Here is a 13,803-nt window from a genome sequence, read left to right on the forward strand (position 1 = left end):
CTAGCCCCGTAGGTTACCGAAGAGCCGCCTACATCTGGTTCTGGGCCAGCGCGCCCCACCCGCAGAACCGCTGGATTCTTTGATTTCCTCGCGCGCTCACTCTCTAAACCAAACCCGAGAGGAAGGGCACGGCCCAGGGTGGGGATGTCCTGAAATATCCGAGAGCTCTCGAGTAGGAAGCGATGTTCACAAGAATGCTCTCGGGCGAGGTGAGAGCGGGTGGAGGTCCGCGCGCTGCGGCACCGCGGGGAGGGTGTGTGCCTGCGCGGGGCGTGGGGGGGGACAGGAAGAGGAGGGCGGGGGAAGGGGTGGGGTGAGCGCGGCCCGGACACCGGCCCAGGCTCCTCCTGCCTCCCCCTCCCCCCCCACTCCCCCACCCCCGCCCCGTACTAAGGCTTCCAGCCCTTCGCGCTCCGCTCACTGGCCGTGCGTCCCAGCCAACCAATCGTCCCCGCCGCGCCTCAGGCCAAGGTGAGTTCCGCCCGCCGCTCCCCGGCCGCTCCCCAGCCCCGACCCGGCGCCCGGGGAAGCCCCCCATCGGCTGCCCGGGCTTCGCGCGGTTGTTCCGGGCGCCGGGGGCTGCTAGGTGTCCACTTCTCAGCGCCCTGGGCCACACCCGGGCGAGGCGGGCAGCGCCCCTGCCCTTGATCCTCGCGGACTGGAGGAGGGGCGCTCGTCCTTTATTCCAGGACCGCGGTGTCGGCGCCCCGGAGCCTGTGCTCTCTCCTCCCTTTCCGTTTCTCCTTACTCCCACTTTTCCTACTTTTCCACTAGTCCCCCGAGTTATCCGAAGCCCCGCTTCTCGCCCCTTCCTGGCTGGCCTGTTTCTCTGTGGACTCCGGCTGCGGGCTGACCTCCCGCAGATGTGTGTGAGCTGGAGGGCCCGAGCTGGACGGGTTGGAGCTGGCGGACTCCCTTCCTCAAGGGCACTGCTCAGTCCCTCGCCCAGATGCTTCAGGTTGGGCTTCCTGTTGTTTGTGTGTAGGTGTGTTTGTTTTCTTTATAAAGCTTGGCTAGCCCGCGGTGGCGGAGAGGGGAATATAGGACGGGATTTCCCTCCCGAAAGGATTCCCTTCTTGCGATCTTCATTAAACAAGTGGAACTATAAAGAGGGGAAGAGCAGCCTTGACGAAAGACCTCCCAACCCAGATTAACCTGGCCCCGTGCAATGAGACACAGATAGACTTGCCGTTGGTACCGGGTCACAACTTGAGCTTAGCCAAAGGAATGCGGCTTTCTCGAAGCCTGGACACTGCTTACTGTCCAGTTAGACTCTGGCTAATTGACTCCGCCAAGTTGGGTGGGTGGGGCTGGTGAGGAAAGCCGATTAAAGCCGAGCAGCTACAAGATAGGCAGAGCAGAGCCCTAGGCCAGACCCTGAGATACATCAAGCCCACCCCCCCTTCCCTCCCAAGGGGAGCTGGGAGCATCGTGCAGGGCCTGGCCAGCACAAAGGGCTCCCAGATTCTCCTAGTGCAGGCCCGTGACTCAGCTGTGAGACCATGTGGGTGTGGCCCCAATGGTTCCAGATACTCTCTGCAGATGGTTCCGACAGAACACTCCCTGAAGGAGAAGGGGAACTGTGCCATCTCAGAGGGCATTTTCCAAGAGGAAGTGAGTCACCGGGACTGGCCAGCTATCTGAAGGAGAGGTTTCTTGACTGAACTGCGGGTGAGGGCAGCAACTGGATTGGCAGGGCCATGGTGAGACGCACCACTGTTGGGGGATTGGGCCGTGTGCCTGCTGGCAGGCTGCCACAGCTTTAGGTGTGAGGTAGCTCTTCCGGTTGATGTTTTTAGCAGTTGCTGCAGGTTTCCACCCCCACCCCCCTGCAGCTTGAGTTTCCAAACTGCTGCAGTGGATCTTTATATGCTGCGCTTCAGGTGAGGCCAGGCTCATGGAAACACCCTGACAGTGATCTTTGCCTCCAGCATGCAAGCCAGTTGCAAAGGATAATACCAGAGGCTGGGGCAGAAATGAGTTCATATAACTCATGTGAAATTTCTTCATCAGCCCGGCCCTCACAGATTCCTATCCTGTTTCTATTTAATTGTCTCTCCTCGATGACATATATGCTTTCCTTGACAGCCAGAAGCTACTTTCTTCATCATTGTCCTTGACCCACCATTTGAAGTTTCCTATTTCAGTTCTTCAAGTCTTCTTGAGGGTGTACTGGCCATAAAGTACACTGATTTCTAGGTGATGCTCTTCCCTGGCTTTTCTTGCAAACAATGTCAGATGGGCCCTTTTCCTCCCGTGTCTGGCCTTTGACCAGTCCCCCAAGCAGCCACCCCAGTGAAGTCAGGCCTTGGGCTGGGTGGGGCTGAGACTGGGTGCCTCCCTGCTTTCCAATGAGAGTTCCAAAAATGTGGCTTTTTTAGAGTACTACCCACTTGGTATGCCCTTGGATACAGCCCAGTATTTCAAAGTTGAGGGAAACAATGGAATCTTTTCAGGGTTATGATGTATAAATTAGCATTCTGAGTGCTGGGAAAGCTGGAATGAAGTTTTAGCATCTTTCTTAAGCTTTTCATTTTCCTGGAGACTCAACAATTTAGAAATCTCACACCAAAAGCAAAAAAAAAAATTTATATTTTTGACAATCTTCAGCACTTCCTACCCCTTCACTAAGTAACTACCACCCAACCCACCGATGGATTTACTAGCAGTTGTCACAATGGCTACTGTTCGCCAGTTCCGGCTGATGTCTGACAACTCTTCAGGGAAACGTGGATGTGCTCCCTTGGGGTAGAGAAGGCTTCTGAGTTCTTTCTTCCTATTGCATTGCATCTGGAGCTTTTTCTTTGCTGCCCACTTTTTTGGTGAGCAAGTTTTATGTTTGGGAAGAGGTGGGAGAGACAGCCTGGATCCAGATCCATTGCCTCAACTCATTTTTTTCTGAATTCTCTTTAGGGATCAAATTCAAAAATACCTTCTGTGTTCAATTAAAAAAAAAAAAAAAAAAAAGGTTTTTGCTTTTTTCTTTTCAAAATCTCCAAGGCAAAAGGAAGGAAACCTCAAACACATTTTTAAATAACAGATGTTTTGACTGTCCCCCTGCCAATTATTTTCTGGGTGGGCCATAAGAAAACTAGGGTATAGACAAGACACAGAAGAGCAAAGTAAATCAGACCTCTTGCTCTTTCAAAGTGTCCTTTTTGAAATTACGGTCTGAATCTGGGCATGGGTCCAGAGCAAACATCTGGGACTGCTCAAGAGCAGACACTTTTCTAAGGAGGCCTCCTGCTCCCTGCTACTCCCAGGAGAATCAAAATGTACATTATTGTCACTTTCATTCTCACCACTTCATTGAGCAGGCTGTGGGAGGGCAGGGTGCTCAAGGAACCCACAATCTAGTGGGGCAAGAATCAGAAACACAATTAGCTAAAATTCAGGATATATTTTTAAACAGTATGCCATTAGCTGGTGAACTCCCCAAAAGCAAGCACCATGGAGAGAGAGAAAGAGTGTGTGCGAGCACGCGTACCAGCCTCACATCAGGGATGGGCACAGCAGGTGCTCAGGGTAGGAGGACCAGAAATGGAAAACTTAATTCCCACCACTGTGACTAAATTTGTGGAGTCCAAAATTCTTTTCTGTAGAGAAAGCTACACGGAGAAAGACTACAGAGTTCTGAGCCTCCATCTTAAAGACCTCTTACCCAGGCAAGCAGGTAGGGAGGATACACAGACATCGGAATAAAATGACTCAATAAAAAAATGAAAGAATGATGAGGTAGTTAACAGCCTATGGAGCTCACAGTGAGAACCAAAACACAAGAAAACAGCAGGAGTGAGAAGAGAAAGAGAAGTCATGTTCAGGGTCCGGCCAGACCTGTTTAGCAGGACGCGTTTTTTTCCTGCACTCATGGAATGTGCTTTCCTCTGTACCCTACTGTTCCATTTACAGGCAGCCCCTGTGGGCCCCTTCCCCAACTCTTCCAGCTTCACATCCTTCTGCTGAGGTCTGAACTACAAGGTTTTCAGTCCAGACCTGGGTGGTCACACCTGCACTTCAGGTCCTGCCAAGGGGCTTGTCTGATTTATTCATTCACTCATTTAGCAAATGCTTATCATGTGGCTCATAGATAGAACAGAATAACTCAGTTTTTAACCTAGAGGATCTTAAATCTGAGAGAGAGACAGACAGCTGAAAGAGTAAATGGATGGAGTGTTTCAGGTGCAGGACTGGGTTGTCCTGGGTACAGAGAGGATGCTGCCACCTCTCAGCCCCAGGCCCAAGGCACCCCAGCAAAAATGGAGCAGAGCGTGTCGCAGGATTGGAGGGATGGAAGCGCCAGATTCAGGTCCCTGAACTTCCTACTCTAGCTACCAACGGTCAGCCCTGCAGCCTGCCCCACCCAAGAGGGGAGGGCCGCTGACTCTGGGGCGAAGAGCTGCACTTGGGGAACGAGCTCCGTGACTCATCCACTAGCTAAGAGAACAGTTCTAATCACAACTTTTCCCCCTTTTCCTTCATCTTACTTTAAAACCAGTGCACTGGCTCCTCCTTCCAAACAGAATAATTTGCTCATAGCCATGCTCATTGCTCTCTGGGCACCGGTTCCTGATGAGACTGTGGGCATCTCCTCTGGTTTTCAAAGCCATTCATCTCTAAGAACTCCTGGCTAGTCACTGTTCTGCATTCTTTTTTCTTTTTTTTTTTAAGATTTTATTTATTTATTTGACGGGGCGGGGGGGGAACACAAGCAGGGGGAGTGGGAGAGGGAGAAGCAGGCTTCCCGCTGAGCAGGGAGCCCGATGCGGGGCTCGATCCCAGGACCCCGGGATCATGACCTGAGCTGAAGGCAGACGCTTAACGACTGAGCCACCCAGGTGCCCACTGTTCTGCATTCTTATTACAAAAGGTCTACCTGACAAATAGGGAGTCAGCTGGCTACTGTACTTACAGCCCATTTCTTAAATAAAACGGTGAGGGGGAGATGGGGGACCCAATGGGGCAGGCATGTGGCTTCAGAGAGGAATACTTCGTAATGAATGTGGACAAGGAGGGGTAGGACTGGAGTGACCCGAGACCTGAGCGAATGTGGGTTAGACTGGCCTTACTCTCTTGAAGAACATATTCAAGGGTGGCCAAGATCTCCTGCTTACAACTTGTATCTCTTAGAAGTTCCTAAATTAGCCTGTTCTCCCATTATAGGGGTCCTTACCGTGCTGTGTCCCCTTTCTTAGTTCTCTGGCTTTGCAGTGCACTTTCCCTCTGCTCTGCTCTGTGCAGAAGGTGACCTGGGTGTCCGGCAGCCAGTACCAATTTTGGCATCTTTGGGAATCGGTGTGAAGTACCCTACCACTCTGAGCTTAGACACAGGTTTTTTCATACTTCTGGTCACTGACTCTTTTCCTGAGTTATTTCAGAACTGGAGTGGGATCCCACATCTTTCTCCCGTAGGTGACTCATTCGGCTCAGTTCTCTTAAATTGCTGGACTTCCAGAACAATCCAGGCAAGGGCAACTCCATCTAAGCGCCATGGGTTGCCATCGACAACCACAGGGGCTGTGTAGGAAGGGAGGGAAAAGGGTGTGGCTCCCCTGGAATTCATCTCACAGTGGACCTTGAAGCATTAATTTGCTGATCTCTCCAAGAGAACTGCCTTTCAGATGAATCATACCAGAGTCTGGCGTGTAACATTCTCTAGAATAGCACATTCTTTGGCATGCTGGTTCCTGCACTTTTCTGGGGATTAGGGGGTAGAATTTACAATTCGTAAGTGTAATTGCTCAATCCCCATGGTCACCAACTAACTCCACCTTCTCCTCCGTAAAAGATATTTAGAAATCTGTGAACACAGATCCGCCGGCAGCAGGAACCAGACCGAAATCATGTTTCTGGTTTCTCTGGGCACTCTTCAGCCAGGGAAGGTGCCGGCCTCTTGGTCAACCTGTGCTCAAAACCTGTTCCCGTGACGTGGGGTTTTGGGGGGCTTATTTTTTTTTAAGATTTTATTTATTTGATAGAATGAGAGAGAGCGCAAGCAGAGGGAGCAGCAGAGGGAGAGGGAGAAGCAGACTCCCCACTAAGTAGGGAGCCCTATTCGGGGCTCCATCCCAGGACCCTGGGATCACGACCTGAGCAGAAGGCAGCCGCTTAACTGACTGAGCCACCCAGGCTCCCCTTTTGGAGCTTTTTTGGTTTTTTGTTGTTGTTTGTTTTTGGAGTGGTATACTACAGTCTCCATTCAAGCTCACCTGTTTTCTATCCACTAGTGTGATCTTAGGTGATGTCAGCCAAAACTACTCTGTTCTGGCCAAAGCATTCCTTCCAATTAAGCCAGAATCCACTGAGCTCCTATTAAATACCAGGCACTGGGTCTTGATGCGGCACATGCCCCCAGGTCTTTATACCTGAATATAATGATCTGACATGTTTCCTTTCCCTCCTTTTAAACACTTTCTGATGGAAAGTTCTTGCTCTCCCACTGTGCCCCAGACTCAGAGTGGCTCTTCTGTGCTTCCTGCCAAAAACTAGGTCCCCAAAGGAGTTAGGGATACACTGTTACTTGTTCCTTTTCAAGAAACTAGATAATGAGCTTTGGGTAGCTTTGAGAAACTGCACTTTACTACCAGAGATGCAAATGTCTGTATTGCAAGCAGTAACAAGTTCAGACCTTTAGTAGAGAATACACACCCAGCAGAGAAAATTCACTTGTAAGCAGATTTCCATTTTTCTTTTCTTCTTTTTTTTTTTAAGAGAGAGAGAGAGCACATGCATGGCAGCGGGGGTGGGGGCAGGCGCCTTGCAGGGGGAGAGGGAGAGAGAATGCTAAGAAGATACCAGCTGGGGCGCCTGGGTGGCTCAGTCAGTTAAGTGTCTGCCTTCAGCTCAGGTCATGATCCCAGGGTCATGATCCCACATTGGGCTTGCTGCTCAGCGGGAAGCCTGCTTCTCCCTCTCCCTCTGCTGCTCCCCGCAGCTTGTGCTCTCTCTCTCTCCCTCTCTCTCTCTCAAATAAATAAATAAAATCTTTTAAAAAAAATAAAATAAAAAGAAGACTCTGCACTGAGCAGGGCTGGATCTCACGACCCTGAGATCACAACCTGAGCCAAAACCAAGAGTCGGACACTCAGCCAACTGTGCCACCTAGGGGCCCTGTTAGCAGATTTCTAAAAAACTTACACTGAATCAGGTTTCCTAGTTAAGCTTGGAGGGTTGAAGTTTTCAATATTAACCAGGCTTGACTGTGTGGGTTGTTGGTATTCAGACGTATCTAAGAGTCCCATGTACCAGTGCCAAGAGAAAAGATGAAACCTCTGCTCTTTCAGTAGGTGCTTTGTCAGTTAAAAAGAGGGACACTGACCTTGCTTTTCCAAATGATTAGAGTTTTTATTCCTCATTAGGTGATTTATGCAGAATTAGTGGACAACTAGACAAATTCCTCATTCAGAGCATCAGTACCTGAGGTGCCCATTTCCATCAGCAGGAGGCCCAACACCTGGGATGAACTGGGCCTTAGATTCATTGAACGTTAGAGCCGGAAAGGGTCACATGGATGACCTAATGACTTTCCTTCCAGTTACCCACAGAAGACTGGCAATACGTGTGGCTTAAAAGTTCATGTAAACTCTTTCTTTACATCTTTTAAAAGGTTTCAACAGACTTCACCAAAATGCCGTCTCAAATGGAACATGCCATGGAAACCATGATGTTCACGTTTCACAAGTTTGCTGGGGATAAAGGCTACTTAACAAAGGAGGACCTGAGAGTACTCATGGAAAAGGAGTTCCCTGGATTTTTGGAAGTAAGTACTGAACGGCCCAGAAAGAACCAGACACGAACCCCAGTGTTTCTAGCCCTGGTGGCTTTTCCTTCCCCTTTTCACCCCTTCCCTGCAGAGGCCACTAGCAGAAAGGTGTCTTTGTTCCTTTGTTTATTAAACATTATTGAGTGCCTACTGTTTGTGAGATATAGAAGGGGAAGCAGAACGTAGAGAAGACACAGTCCCTGCCCTCAAGGAGCTTACGATTTGGAGGTGAAACAAGGCTGCACACATATAACCACAAGACAGCCGTTGAGACAGAGATGGAGAAAAAAGGCCTCTCACTGGAGAGTCATCAACCAGAAAGTGGCAACCGCAGGTCCTAAACCTGGCACTGGAGATGCCGCATTCTGGTCACATCCACTCCGAGCAATTTGCATCTCTTCCTAAGTTGCTTCAGATAAAGCCTTTTTAAAAATATGTGTCCTGCTCTAATCTATAAAGAAATGGTGTCGAGCATCTGCTGAATGAGAGCCAAGCATGACTCCAGGAATCACTGCTTTCCGCACGGAAAATGCTATGAGAACACAGGAACACAGCTTGAGTCCCACAGACTGAGGGGCCCATCAGGACTAGGAGAGGACTCTGCCATCAGCTCAGACACCTCACTCAAGACATTAGGCCACAAGGCACAGTTGTCCTTTTACATGGTAGGCCCTCAAGACATGGTTGTGGTATTTAACCGAAGGGGAAATGTTGCTTGACAAAATTCTAGCGTGAAATGCAAGCCCTTCTCTCCCTGCCATTACTGTGGTCATTTGAAAGGATCGTTACTGGGGCGCCTGGATGGCTCAGTCAGTTAAGTGGCTGTCTGCGGCTCAGATTATGATCCGGGGGTCCTGGGATCGAGCCCCACATCAGGCTCTTGCTCAGTGAGAAGCCTGCTTCTCCCTCTGTCTCTGCCTGCAGCTCTGCCTGCTTGTGCTCTCTCTCTGTCAAATAAATAAATAAAATCTAAAAAAAAAGGAAAGGGAAGAAGGAAAGGAAGGAAGGAAGAGGATCGTTACTGTGAATGCGGTAGAAAACTGCATTAGCCTCTAACGGGTGAAGGGAGATGGTGGTAAAGGGCTGGGTCCTGTGTCTTGTCATCTGCCTGGTGGTTAGCACATTCGTCAAGCCCCTGCCTCCTGACTCCGTAAAGACGGGGTTTTACAGTACGCTCTGATTTCCATGTCATCACCACCAGTTAAGTAAACAGAGACCAGTAGCCCAGCTGCCTTCTCACAGCTGCACTTACCACAATGCTAGGCCAGAAGGGGGCAGAATACGCTGTTGTTCTGCTTTTGTACATCCTCTGATAACAGCCCCAGACCAGGAGTTAGAAGATCTGGCTTTGTCCTAACACTGGGCAGGTGGCTTTGGTTTCTGGGCCTCGGTTCCTGCCCCTGTAAATGAGAGGGCTGGACACGATTACCTCCACACTTCCGCTCTCTGCGATCCTTCCAGGCAAGCATAAAATGCGGGTTCATTATAAGCCTGCCCATTACACAAAGGCATTCTCCGCGTACTAAGCCCTGCATAAAATGCAAAGCGAGGATGAACATCATGTGAGACCCAGACCCTTTCCCCCTGAAGGCGTTGCAGCATGAGAAACATAAAGGGTGTACGGAGTACGGAGGACCAAACATGGTGGTGTCATTTACTCCAGGCATGGGTCCTAATTCCAGGCACACCCACACCTGCTGCTCTGACAGAGCATTTTGTTTCTAAAGTTGACCCTTGTGTCATCCAAATTGCACTCCTTCTGACCACAGCCAGGAAGCCAGGGGTGAAGCCAGAATTAACTGAAACCCACCTGAAGTGGACGCAGCCCCACAGAGTGAGTCGCAGTTGATGGCTTAGGACGGAGTTTTCAGTCCTTAAGTGGGAAATGCTGCTGCTTTAGCCTAGGGGGTCTCTGGGTGCAGGGTGGAAACATCCAGCCCGAGACGCTGAGCGTGAGTTCCCTCACTCGTGTACACAACCAGTAGAAGTATAGAGACTTTCCCTGAACACCTTAACACCTCCAGAGGGCCACATCTCCCTCCCTGGTTGATGGTCTGGCCCCTGTAGGAGCAGCCACGCTTCCCACTTCTAACCATCCTCACTAGGAACAGGAGTGATCTGAAACTTACTCCCTAAATTATCTTACGCCATCTTTTCTTACAGAGTTTCCCTTTTCAAGGATTTGACCACGTTATCAGAAACAAGCACTTGTTAAGAGAATGTAGGCTGACACTGCAAAAAAAAAAAAAAAAATGGGGGTTCTTAGGCAGAATCCTGTGATTTCGAAAATTGTAGAAACGGCTGAACTAGAAGCAGAACAGGTCAGAGGTCATGCCAGGTTCACAGTGGCAAATGCGGTGGACTGAGAATTAGGAGGCCTGGTCTAGCTTCTCTGACATGAATCCTCCTCTTCCTTGAAATAGGCAGTTCCTAAGATCCCTATAGTTATATGAAAGGATACCACGGAAACTTCTTTCCTAGCTTAATAATTTGAATTTACTGAAATGCTCCCTCAAGGCAGAAAAATACATTTAGGTGACCTCCAAAGATCACTTACAACCTACAACAAGAGTTCAGATAATTGGAAGATTATATTAATGGTTGTCAACAGGGCAAATCAGAGAAGCTTGTCACAGTAACCACTGACCGATATTTCTTGCCTTTGTTCTTTTTTTTAGAATCAAAAAGACCCTCTGGCTGTGGACAAAATAATGAAGGACCTGGACCAGTGCCGAGACGGCAAAGTGGGCTTCCAGAGCTTCTTCTCGCTAATTGCTGGGCTCACCATCGCATGCAATGACTATTTCGTAATACACATGAAGCAGAAGGGAAAGAAGTAGGCAACATGAGCAACACTCCCACCCACCCAATGAGAGTTCTCCTGAAGGGTCTCTTTAGGAATCTGTCCCACAGCTTCACCCTGTATAAACGATTCCATGAGCAGATCGGGACCCTCAGAAAATGTACAAATAAAATCCAACCCCCATTTGAGAAGCAGAGAAAGTCAGATAAGCTTTTGATTTTTATATTGCTTGTACCCTCTTAACCTCAATAAACAAATTCCTTTTTTAGTTCCTCACTTGATGGAATGTTTGTTCCTTCTTCAGAAATGCTTCGTCCCTGCTTCATTCCCGAAGAGCCTGCGTGCCCTTGGGCAGCCGGCGCACCACAGAGTGGGCAAAACGGGAAAGCGCTCTCCTTTCAGGCTTGGAGTCTGACTTCCCTGATTGATCCGCCCTTGGAGCTGTGTCTAGCTGAAGGACCAAAACTCCAAGGTTTAAGAGAAGGCACTTCTAGAACATATCCCAATTTTACCATTACTGAGCACGTCTCATCTAGTTAAGTCAGAGCCTTTCCAACAAGCACTTTGAATGCCTGAGATGTCAGAGTCCAATTTTCATTGCAAAGTTTCGGCAAATTCTCAGGTAAAAATAAGTCCATAAGACAACTGATCAAAAAACAGAGTCTGGTGTGATGCTTCAGTAACAACAACACACTAACATATGTTGAGTTGTCACGAGATGTCATGACTGAATTGAGATGGCAGGAAATAGGCTAGCACAACTTACAGAATGGGGTAGTCCTTTTCTGTTGAAAATGAAGTGCCAGTACTAATGTCTTAAAAAACAGCAAGATGTTTCTCCCAGCCCGGTCTGTGCCTGTTGCAAGCTTCAGCATATGTGCATTATGTGCTATGTATGCTATACCCTGCTTTTATGGAGAGATGATGTATGAATTGGCACATGAAATTGTTCCAATTAAATAGGTCAGTGAAGATGGAAACATTTGTTCTTATGATTGGACACATCAACATAATTCTGGGGAAAAGCTCAGTATGAGGTCGTCCATCCTCACAAGGAAAAGCATGCAAAAGGGAACAGGGTAGTCCAAAACTAGCTTTCGGAAAAAGAAATCTGTAATAAAATCAAGGTCAAAGGTACAGTTCCAGCCATTTTATTTTGTCTCAGCCAAGAAATGAACAAGGTAATACAACTCAGCTTTGCAGCGATGGGATTATATCAGGTTTACAAAGTGGGATTTATTACAAGTCATTAAACGGAGGGAGGGTTGACGAGCTGAAGGCACTGACCCCGGCAATGTCAGATCACAGAACTGGGCCACCAAGGGGGCTGCTGGCTCAGGAAGCCGTCTGCTGAACTGGGAAGCCCTTGCTGCAGCTGGGCAGCTCCAGAGCCACACAACCCAGATACCCATTTCCCTGCCTCCTTCCACACAGGACTTGGCTCCCCACCCAAGGCTCAAGGAAGTACATCTAATTAGCAGAACTGCAATCACATCGGAGCCCTAACTTCAAGGGAGCCTGGGAAATAAGAGTTTCACATTTTCCAACCTCTGCACATTAGGAGTTGACCAATCCACCATATCTGCCACAGTGATGATTTTTTTTAATTAAAGATTTTATCCATTTATTTAAGAGAGAGCGCGTGCGCATGAGCAGGGGGGAGGGGCAGAGGGAGAAGCAGGGTCCCCGCTGAGCAGGGAGCTGGTGGAACTCGGGGCCCAGGACCCCGGGATCACGACCTGAGCCGAAGGCAGACACTCAACTGACTGAGCCACCCAGGCGCCCCAACCACAGGGATGATTCTTAATTCCAAAGCAAGTCTTCCAACCTGTAGGTTAAAGAAACCATGGCTCTAAGGAAAGAAGGCTCTAAAAGATAACCTCTGACAGCTACAGGGAATGGAGAAGAAACTGACCCATCACAGTCCAGCAAACTGTCTGTCTGTCTTACAGGAATGTGTATCAGCCCAGATTTACCCCTTTAGTTTACACCACCTGCTTCCTGGGACAAATGTGTTTACTGAGTATTATAAAATTGGTGTGCAATTCACAAATGAGCAAGTGAAACTGTAACACAGGGATGTTACTGTGGGCTCAGATGTCCCCAAATCCACAGCAAGCTTTCACACTCTAAACCTCGTTACCTGAAAACAGAAAGAGAACTAGCCCAGGAGAGATTCAGGAGTTAGGGCAGAGGAAGTTTCAATTCATGTTCATAGTGGGTATGTAGATTCCAAAAAATTCTAATGCAATGTGTTATTCCTAGAAGATGACCCCAGACTCTGGCATTCAGAATAGTATCCGATGCCAGGCAACCATCTGGGTGTGTGTGTGCATGATGGAGCTGGTAGGGGAAGGGGAGAATAGCACATTTTCCTTACGTTAGCCCCATTGCTCAGAACATAGAGTTTTGAGCTAGTACAAAGAAAATAAAAATGGTATTTATGGTTCAAAACCCCACATGACTCTGCATGCCAACATAAACAACAGATCCCACAATCTGACCTACCGAAACAATCATCTAGGCTTCAAGAGTCGCAGTCTAATGGCTCCCAGAGGGCAAAGCTCTGATTATGCCAACAGCCATCAAGAGGAACCTCTGGAAAATTCCACTCATTCTGCTACAAGGCTGAGTTGTAAAAGCAGACCCCGCCCCTCTCCACACCCAGTTATGAAGGAAGAACAGATGGCAGTGTGGAAATGCTGCAGAGCTGACCCTGAAACACATCTCATTTTCTCTCTTGGACCCCATGCCTTTGTCTAAGTCCCCTGAACATGAGTCAATTACCTGTGACTTAGTATTTTTCTACCTAAGTCATCTCCATGGGAGACCAAGGGCAAGTATATAAACCTCTTTCTCAATTTGACCAACTTGATAGTGATTGTTCAAGTATCTTCTCCAGCTCTTAACCTCAGAAGGACAGTCGTGAATAGTCGTGAATTCATTCATTTGGGAACTATTTACAAAGGCTATCTATAGGAATGATAATGAGCAAAGTTCTGTGGTGGACATAAAGAGGCAGATGCCCACAGTGCCTGCTCAAGATTGCAATCTGGTTGAAAGATATAGACAAAGCAGACAAAAAAAATTAAATAACACAACAGAGCATTAGCAAGAGTGAGGTATGACAGGCACCCTTGGTCACTGTTGACAGGAAAGTAATTTCTACAGCCTTTGTGGGAAGCAAAGTTGGGGGTGTGCACCAGCACCCTTCAATGTGTTGTTCTTGACCTAACATCTC

At 48.5% G+C, this 13,803-nt stretch overlaps 1 protein-coding gene and 1 long non-coding RNA gene across 6 annotated transcripts in view; one reads left to right on the top strand and one right to left on the bottom strand.

The window, feature by feature from the left end:
• The window catches only part of LOC118552378 (uncharacterized), a 604,572-nt gene that overhangs the window by 528,643 nt on the left and 62,126 nt on the right, over nt 1-13,803 (bottom strand). The window contains exon 1 of one of the 2 annotated variants that reach the window (XR_013447915.1): nt 18-217. The exons of the other annotated variant lie outside the window; for it this stretch is intronic. This is a non-coding gene — a long non-coding RNA (uncharacterized LOC118552378). Of the gene's footprint in view, nt 1-17; nt 218-13,803 lie in introns of those variants that run through there. 2 annotated transcript variants of the gene reach the window in all.
• Nucleotides 193-10,838, top strand: S100A10 (S100 calcium binding protein A10). 4 transcript variants are annotated; one of them, XM_078072429.1, is made up of 4 exons: nt 350-471; nt 775-958; nt 7,604-7,756; nt 10,438-10,838. In XM_078072429.1, the coding sequence occupies exons 2-4, from the start codon at nt 950-952 to the stop codon at nt 10,597-10,599; spliced, it is 324 nt and encodes a 107-aa protein (XP_077928555.1). In that variant the 5' UTR covers nt 350-471; nt 775-949; the 3' UTR covers nt 10,600-10,838. The 4 variants fall into 4 exon arrangements, with proteins under 4 accessions (XP_035974680.1, XP_035974681.1, XP_077928555.1 ...); XM_036118787.2 differs by lacking the exons at nt 350-471; nt 775-958 and adding an exon at nt 193-209; XM_036118788.2 differs by lacking the exon at nt 775-958 and having other exon boundaries at nt 338-471.

Source organism: Halichoerus grypus, chromosome 5 (assembly GCF_964656455.1).
Source record: "Halichoerus grypus chromosome 5, mHalGry1.hap1.1, whole genome shotgun sequence".
Taxonomy (NCBI): Eukaryota; Metazoa; Chordata; class Mammalia; order Carnivora; family Phocidae; genus Halichoerus; species Halichoerus grypus.

What these genes read in the sequence shown, in the direction of transcription:
- S100A10 (XM_036118787.2), top strand. An exon ending in AGTTCCCTGGATTTTTGGAA is followed by an intron (nt 7,757 to 10,437) that starts GTAAGTACTGAA and finishes TCTTTTTTTTAG; the next exon opens with AATCAAAAAGACCCTCTGGC.